Below are 8,737 nucleotides of genomic sequence, written 5' to 3'. Positions count from 1 at the left end.
ATTGTCCACGTGGCCCATTTATTTGTTCTTTTAGTTTTGTATGTGTATATTGATGTCATCCGTTATATGTTGATCTAAAGGTTAAGAAATCTGTCAAAAAAAATCTGTCACATGATGTATAGGCAGTCCCTTACTTATGTATGGATATGGGCTTTAGTTTTCCTGACAAAATTGTTCCTTGCTAACCATGATTATAATATGATAAGTAACTTTTAATCTGTACCACTAATGAGCTTTAATATCTGTGCAGTTTTTTTTTTTGAGTATAGAAGCACTTCTTTTTTTTGAAGTGGAAGTATAGAAGCACTTCTCAATAACACCAAAATTGAATAAATATACTTCGTGTCTCACGCAGTGCTCTGTTTCTGTTTTACCACTCGATGACAATTAGTGTTAATTAACTAACTAACTACTCTCTCCGTTTCACAATGTAAGTTATTCTAGCATTTTCCACATACATATTGTCTAGATTCATTAACATCAATATGAATATGAGAAATGCTAGAATGATTTACATTGTGAAACGGAGGAAATAATAACTAACTACACATTGACATTATGCAGCGCCATTTTGATAAGAACTCCATCTGAAGTAAAGTGCTCTTTAGATGAGCTATATATCTCTGTGCTACATACTCCCTCCGGTTCTATATTAATTGACGTTTTGAACCAGGTTAAAGTCAAACTTTTATAACTTTGACCATCAATAAAAATATTTAGTTTAAAGAAATTAGAACAACATATATAAATTTATCTTTCAAAACACTATAATAAAAGTAAACATGCATTTATATATTATATATATTATAATAGAAAAATAATGTCAAAGATATATCTTATAGACCATGTCATTATCTAAAACGTCAATTAAAATGAAACTGGAGGGACTACGGTCTTAAATTCAGGCTGCCTCTTTCTCTAGGCGTGTTGGTATGGGTCAGGGAATTGCTTGATGCGAAAGTGATGGCGTGGTGTCCGGCACAGTTGAAAAAACAAAAACAAAAAGCAAGAAAAGCTGATCTGCCTTCTGCTGCATGCCCTTGGCCATGGTCCCTACGCCCAACAACATGCTTCATTGCTCCCTCCATAAAGCGTGCCACCCTCTGTATGTCTACTTGCTGTCATTCCTTTGCGATGTGTTCATATGTTCTTGCTACTTACCGATTAACCGAATCTTTTATGCTCTCAAAACACTCTGCTGATCTTTTATGTACTCTCAAAGAGTACATGTACATATGGTTTACCTTTCTACGTGAAGTAACTGCGGCATATCAGTATGTCATTCACAATGTGGTATCGAGGTACACTTTTGCCGGTGTCCATGGAGATCTTTTATCTGAAGATCACTTTTCCAATTCTCTGCAGCTATCATGTGCAGTGCAGAAAGGAAAAAAATGGATTTGGTATAAGAGTTAAAAGAGCAGATGAATGGTGTCACCGTTAATTGTCAAATGATTGGATTTTATAATGAACAAACGCCTTTATTACAATGAAGACCTACAAGCTTTAATTTTGTGCCTGCTGCCGGAGCAGCATTGCGGAGCTCATCCATGGACAGAAATGCAGAGGTGCGAATTCTGAAAGAAATTAATTATCTCTTCTTGGGTGCAAGCCTGGATTTGATCTTCTCCACCTCCTTGGTGCCAACCTGGAAGGCCTTGGTGAGCACGCCGTCGGGCACCTCCGGCGACGCCGCGAAGAGCGTCATGGCGAGGGACTGCGTGCCGGGCAGCTGGCTGTTGAAGGCGGAGATGACGGCGGCGGGGGTGTCGCCGTTGTTCTTCTGGAAGTGGAGCAGGCCGCGCGGGAAGACGAAGACGTCGCCGGCAGAGATGGTCTTGGTGTACAGCTTGTTGGCGGTGGTGATGAAGCCGACGTCGAGGGTGCCCTGCAGGACGAACACCATCTCGGTGGCGCGCGGGTGGGTGTGCGGCGGGTTGAGGCCGCCGGGGGCGTAGTCGATCCGGGACATGGACACGCCCAGGGTGTTGAGCCCCGGCAACTTCTCCACGTTGGCGCCGGTCACCACCGAGCCGTACGTGTTGTTGGTGTTGCCGGCGGCGGCAAGCCCCTTGAAGTAGAAGTCGTCCTCCGTCACCGCCGCCTTGCACGCGAACCCATTCACCTTCACGGCTGCACCAAACAAATTTATTTTCTGTAATCTAATCTTGCTCGATCGGAGAACAAGACAAATAAATTCTTTGACAAAACCTGAGGTGAGGTCAGCGACGCAGATGTCCTGGAGCAGGTCAGGGTCGCCGGCGGTGGACGGCGTGGGGAGGAGGGCGAGGAGGAGGACGGCCACGACGGCACACGGGAGAGAAGGCCTAGCCATTGCTATTGCCACTGCCTGCCTACTGGATCGATCGCTCTCCTGCTTGTTCCAGCCTGCCTGTGCTCTTTACTGCTGCTTTGTGCACACACCTTTACTACACTCTTTCTGGCTGTTATTAATGGCGGAGGGAATGACTTTGTTGGATGCTGAATGGACCGAAGATATGGTAGTATTTATAACAGGTGGGGACTTGGGCGCACAGTGGCAGTGGCAAATGTAGCAGCAGCTAGCTAGGATTGCGTCCTTTCACCCCCAAGAAATGTGCTGGCTGGGAGTAGGAGGGGGTTACTCAAGGAGTACACAAGGAACAATGCGATGGGTGGTTATTTTATTGTGCATCTCTTGATTTCGTCCCGTGGGCAGATTTGTTTGGTACAGGGGCAAAGGGTATGGAAGTGTGCTACATCGGGCCCTAAAGAATTATTGTGAGTGATGCCTTTCTGCTTTTGTAAGCCAGAAGTTGACGCAAGATCTTAGAAAGGTCACGATGACCCTTCTTAGGGCGTTCACTGTATATCGTGCTGTCATTCGGCCCAAGCTCTCCACGTCGGCTAGCTTTTCTGTGTGATTTGGTGCCACGTTAGTGGGTGGGCCCACCAAGTTGAGGAACGCGTGACCAAAGATGGTCACCCGTTCTTCAGCCCGTTCGAAGATTGGTGGCATGGGGAGAGAGAGTGTGTGGTTTCGTGCATGTCGTCGTTGCCTGCGTCGCCTAGAAACGGAGAGGGAGAAAGAGACGGAGGGGAGAAAGGTGACAGAGGAAAGGGATCTCGTCTCGGCGGACGGAGCGGATGGAGGGGAGCCCACCATCCCCCATCTTTCGTGTCCCCTTTCCGTGTCATGCTGAGGAGCTTGCTGTCGTCCCTCTCTCCATGCCAAGAAGGACGCAGCTCCTGCTCTGTGCCATCGCGGGGCTCGTCGCCATCTCCCACTCCTCCGGAATGCTCGACAACCGCCGCCTTGATCTGGAGGCTGTCGGCGGAGGACACTCATAACAAGCAGGATAGCATGGCCGCGACGCCCTGATCTAGTTGCCGCCTAAGCTCCATGACTAGCCTCGAGGTTGTCATGGGAAGGGGAGGGAAACCCAACAGAGGGGTTGGGGAAGCCAACATCGGCTTGCTCGCTAGCCGTCCCTAGCCTTGATTTGCGCTCACCGATGAGGCCAGCCTCGATCCGCTCCACTGGGAGCTCGATGGCTACGCTATCCTTGATCCACGCCCACCGCTGAGGCCACTCCATGGATGCTGCCACCAAGACCCGCCTCAATGTCCTCTGCTGCCAACAACGTGGGGACTGGCAGGGGGAGGAGAGGCGCTGGTCGGGGGAGGAGATGGCAGGCATTGGCCAGGGGTTAGGGGAGGAGAGGCGTCGGGCGGGTCGCCAGCGTGAGGAGAGGAGTGGCGTGAGGATAAGGGAGAGAAGGGGGATGGGGGATTTTATTGTAAATTTTTGACCTCCAGACAAATTATAGAAAATATGAGAACTGAAACAAAAGTTTTACGGGCTAATATATAAAATTAAAGCCACTTGTAATGCCACTTGCGTCGTAAAGAATTCAAATTTTAGAACCATAGCCCTAGACAACGTAGTACTCTGAGGCTCCTCATATGAGGATGACACACTGTGAACACCCTTAGGTCATTCATAGTGGGCTGATGTGTCATTCGGCCCCACGGCACCAACAAGGAATTTCGGCTTCACGTTCGTGCAGCAGTGTACCCTTGTGAAGAGCCACGGATCTCTGCAGAGGTCCACGTTCTTTGAATCTCCTGAGGCAAACCGATGAGTGGCGCAGCCGTCCTCCCTCTGCCCCCAACCTAGCGACAAGTTACCCACCAGCCACCTATCTTGACCCGCCGCCCTCGAGCTCGATCCCTCATCTATGGGAGCTCGGCCCACCGCCGCTAGACCTCAGGAGGAGGATATCTGAACCGGCGGCACCAGCGAGCATGTCGTCGCCTCGCCAAGGAAACTCCTTGACCTCCACCTTTCTTTTCTTTTCCGTGCCGAGGAATCAGGTGGAGATTGGGGAGGGTGGGTGAGGAGGGGTAAGATTTTTTTAATTATTCTCTAGATTTCAGGGTGTTGAGTGTAAAATTTTAACAACAGTATAAATTTTGATATAACAGAGTCTAAAATACAAAAATATCTATAGCACCCATAACAAGTTGCTTGAACTGTGAAGAGAGTTGTTTCAAAGTAGTCATCCTATTTTCTGCACTTCGAGTTTTCTCATAGTCATGTCTTGCACTCTAAATGGCCTTAGCAATCCGTTCTTCTAGGTACTTTGGATTCTTTTGCTCGCTGTAGAGTATTACACTCAACATTTATGTGCACATACAATTAGACACCCGCAAATTCCCTGACACGCACTAGATCAATCTATATAAACTTGATCGGTTTTTCTGCAACACAACATGGGATGTCGCATTTGAGTGACACCTCCTGCAAGTGCTCTCAACATCCCTCTTAGACAATTGTCCTTTGTTGCTGACAAATTAGGGCGCACGCCCGAAGGTTAAAATCTTCCACTTTGAGATTAGCTGGATCTGTTTGCCAAGCTTCCATCAAACCGTTGCGGAAGTGTGGGAGGCAAGATTATCCCACCATGAACCCCTCCACATCATATACCACAAGTTTGGAAGTACGGCAAAGAAACTGAGGAAATCAAGCTGCAAACTCATTATAAAGTCAAAATTACAACCCCATATGGCACTAGAGATCATCTTCTGGCTTGACATCGCTCAAGAAATGTCACACCCTGAAAATTTAAAATTTATAAATTGTTGTTTAAATGGAATTTTTAGAAATAATTTTTTAAAAGTCTTGAAGAGAAGATCTAGTTTTAATTAATAAAATCCAATATAAAATGGGGCCAGATAAAATTTCATTAAATACTTTGCTTAATTCTATAATTCCTAGATTTTTCTGGGATTTATTTGAGCTAAGGAAGTATTTTTAATAAATGGAATTGCATTTAAGAAATAATTTAAATTGAAAAAGGTTTTAAAAAGTCTTCTTTTGGCTTTGGGCCGAAAGTCGGCCCAAAATCCCTTCTCTCTCTCCTCGGCCCAGCCGGCCCAGTCCGCAGCCGCAGCCGCCCGCGCGCGCGCGCTGTCGCTGACAGGTGGGTCCCACCTGTCGGGATCGTCGTCCTCCTCCGGCCGAAACCCTAGCGCGCCGCCGCCGCCGCCGCTTTCCAATCCGGCCGCTCCTTTCCTTCTCCGGCCGAATTGAAAGAGGGGAAATGATCTCCGGGATCTCCTCTACCTTTTCTCCTTTGGAATCTTTGGCTAAATCGTTTTGGAAAGAGTTGGATTCGAGTTCGTCTCGGATTCGTTCTTCCCGATCTTTCCTTTCTCGTCGCCGGCCGCCGTGGGCCTTCGCCGCCGCCTCCGAGCCCCTTTAAAAGGACCCTCGGTGTCTCCTCTACCCGTCGCCACCCTTGCCTTCGCCTCTCGTCGCCCGTAGCACTCTAGCACCGTGTGCCCTAGCGTCGCCGTCGCCGCCGCCGCTCCAGCCGTGCGCCGCCGTCATTCCAGCCGTCGTCGTCGCTCGGGAAGACCGCCGTCGTGGTCGCCAAGTCGCTGCCGTCCTCGTCCGCCCCTTCGCCGTCGCTGTAGACCGCCGGAGCACCGTCGCCGTCGTCAAGCCGAAGTCCGCCGCCGTTTCTTCGTCGTCGCCGTCGCCGTCCGTTGGTCTTCCGCCGCTCCCTTGGTCACCGGTGAGTTCGCCGCATCGCGCTCTACCCGTTGGTGTCCTCCGTTCATGCCGAAGCGCCGCCGTTCGCCGGCGAGCGTGCGCCGTCCGAGCCGCCGAGCCGCCGCCGGTGGTGACGTCATCGCCGACGTCATCGTCGCCCTCTCCCGTGAGCCGCCGTGGACCCGATCGATCTCGGCCGTCCGTTTTGGATCAAATCGATCTCGGCCGTCCGTTCGCGTGAACCGTCGCCCGTGCGCCCGGTCCACCGAAACCCTAGCCCGCTGACGCAATAAATCACTTTTTCCTTTTCAAAAATAATTTATTATTGCGTCATAATTCAATTTTAACCGATATAAGTGTTTTAATCCGATTTAATCTTTAAAAATTCATAACTAATTCATCTTAGCTCGGATTTAGTTGGTTCAAGTCCCTAAATTTTTCTAAAATTGAGATCTACATGTTAAAAATATCCACATGTACTGTTCATGCTTGTTTATGTGCTGTTTTGGTGATTTTGCTCTTTTCTGCTTAGATTCAGTCGTTTCCGGAGAGTCCGTTTTCGCAGAAGAAGAGTTTGAAGAGTTCCAAGGCCAGCAAGGCAAGTCACACAGATCCCAAACAACCCTTTGAGCATGTTGATCCTATTTAAAGCTATTGTTTCTATTCAACTATTGCATCTATTTTCGAATGTCATTGGGTGGAATTGACCTATTCTTTGTTATGGCCCTTTCGTACTTGATTACCTTATTCCTTGATACCTTGGGTTATTACAATTTGACTAGTTGAGCTTTATTTATATTGGTTCAACTAGATATTAGATATAATTGCTTAGCCCTGCTTAGAAACATTAGTACACATTCGGGATAACTAATGACTCACTATTATTTAATGATGGTTTCATGATAGTTCACGATGGTCAATCGTGATTAGTTAATTAATTAATGTGCCAACTAAAACCTGGTAATGGTGGGTTGTGAGCACATGGTTTTGTTGGTCGTGCTCATGACAATTAAGGACCGGTTCACGAGTTTCGGTTGTGAAACATTAACCGTGCCAACCACAAGCCAGCATGGGCAACGGCTTTATCTTTTGTATAGCATGGTTCATTGCGGGGCACCAGACTGAGAAGTGGCGGAGATAAGCCCACGGGGGTCGCTGGGGAGTCCATGCCTTGTTTATAAGGGGGTGATTATGATCCAGGAAGGTGCGCTGCAGTGGATTGTGTTATGCGAGGGGTATTGTCACAACTCCTTTCTGAGATACCGTGGTGGTATTGAGGCACATGGTGACATGATGTGGGGTTGTGTCTTGTGGGTACAGTGGTACACCTCTGATCAGAGTAAAACTATTCGAATAGCCGTGCCCGCGGTTATGGGCGGGTCTAACAATGTCTTTCGTGATTAGTCTCACACCTCTCATCATTGTAAAAGATGCTTAAACTGGTAATAATTTGTTTAGCTCCTGGTTTGGAATGGTATATTCCTGGTTTGGAGATAGAACTGTGCAGCCGGGGTGGTTGTTCAGAATGGTTGGGCCTATACAACAGGGTATGTTGTATAGCGTTGGATTAATATTGTTTAATTACTTAACTGTTTTATCAAATTCTCAAATGTTTGCTAAATGCTGCTTTTGCAAATGCAACCCTATTATGCCATCCTTTGTTATCCTGTGCACTTGCATATTTGCTGCGTGGCTTGCTGAGTATGTCATATACTCACCTTGCAATCATTCATCAGAGGAAGAGTTCTACAATGAGGCTGATGGTGTGGAGGATTAGGTGTAGCCTTGGTCAAGCTGCCTGTGGAGTGGAGCCGTCTGCGCCGTTTATTTATTTTCCGCTGCTTAGATCTTTATTGATTGAGAGGAACTATCTACCTCTGTAATGACATTTTATTCGCTTATTAATTAGAGTAATATTTGTACTCTATTATCAATTTGTTATTGTGTGCCTCGGCTGATTCCTGGACGAGGGTTCACACACATGTAAGCGTTTGGAATTTTGGATAGAAATTCCGGGCGTGACAAGTTGGTATCAGAGCCTCTTTGACCCTAGGTTATGCCAAATGGTTATCCATAGAAGCCCTCTAAAAATATTAGAAAAGTAGAACTGTTCTCCTCCCTTTCTCTTTTAATTAAACCAAACTAATGGCACATGCACTTCATAATCTCTTTTAATGGTTCTCATTAAAAATTTATTCCAGTGTTATTAGTACTGTACATCTATTACTGTACTAATGGCTCATTTACCAGCAAAAGTTTTACAATACTGTTTTATTTAATCTTGCTGCAATAAAATAAATTTAGCATGTTGATTTTATAATTTTCTTTCATTTCTTTTGAAACTAGTTATTCAAAATTACAAAATTTGTGACCTCGTTTCCAACTGTTTTAACTTATCTCGCAAAGCTTGGTTTACTTTATTTACTTACCTTTTTACTCTGATTTCCTAACTTTATTCAAATTAATCCAAAAACTTGTGCTATTAATTGGATAAAGGTCTTAACTCCCTCCTTTCACTTGTCTTTAGATGCCGCGTTACAAGCCTGAGTACCTGTTTGGTGTTGAGGGTTTTGTCCAGGAGTTGTGTACGATGTCCTTTGTAATTGGATTTGGGACTGCCCCTTTTTATGCCCAGATTCCTCATGATCGTCATGAAGAGAAGTGCCGAGTCAAAGTCACCTTGAACAGTAATAGTGA

General features: G+C 46.5%; 1 protein-coding gene across 1 annotated transcript; it reads right to left on the bottom strand.

Annotated features, from left to right (window-relative positions):
* Nucleotides 1-1,440: 1,440 nt before the first annotated feature.
* Nucleotides 1,441-2,481, bottom strand: LOC4338282 (germin-like protein 5-1). Its single transcript, NM_001420297.1, has 2 exons — nt 2,212-2,481; nt 1,441-2,133 (listed from the first exon to the last, which is right to left on the bottom strand). The coding sequence occupies exons 1-2, from the start codon at nt 2,333-2,335 to the stop codon at nt 1,592-1,594; spliced, it is 666 nt and encodes a 221-aa protein (NP_001407226.1). The 5' UTR covers nt 2,336-2,481; the 3' UTR covers nt 1,441-1,591.
* Nucleotides 2,482-8,737: the final 6,256 nt, after the last annotated feature.

The sequence above is a fragment of the Oryza sativa genome, chromosome 5, assembly GCF_034140825.1.
Source record: "Oryza sativa Japonica Group chromosome 5, ASM3414082v1".
Classification (NCBI taxonomy): domain Eukaryota; kingdom Viridiplantae; phylum Streptophyta; class Magnoliopsida; order Poales; family Poaceae; genus Oryza; species Oryza sativa.
Note: the sequence above shows the minus strand (reverse complement) of the source record. Positions and strands in the feature narration are given on the sequence as shown.

Excerpts from the sequence above, each read along its gene's own strand:
- LOC4338282 (NM_001420297.1), bottom strand. The coding sequence starts at position 2,335 with ATGGCTAGGCCTTCTCTCCCGTGTGCCGTCGTGGCCGTCCTCCTCCTC. Across the intron at positions 2,134-2,211 it reads CGTCGCTGACCTCACCTCAG|CCGTGAAGGTGAATGGGTTC; the intron begins GTTTTGTCAAAG and ends TGTTTGGTGCAG.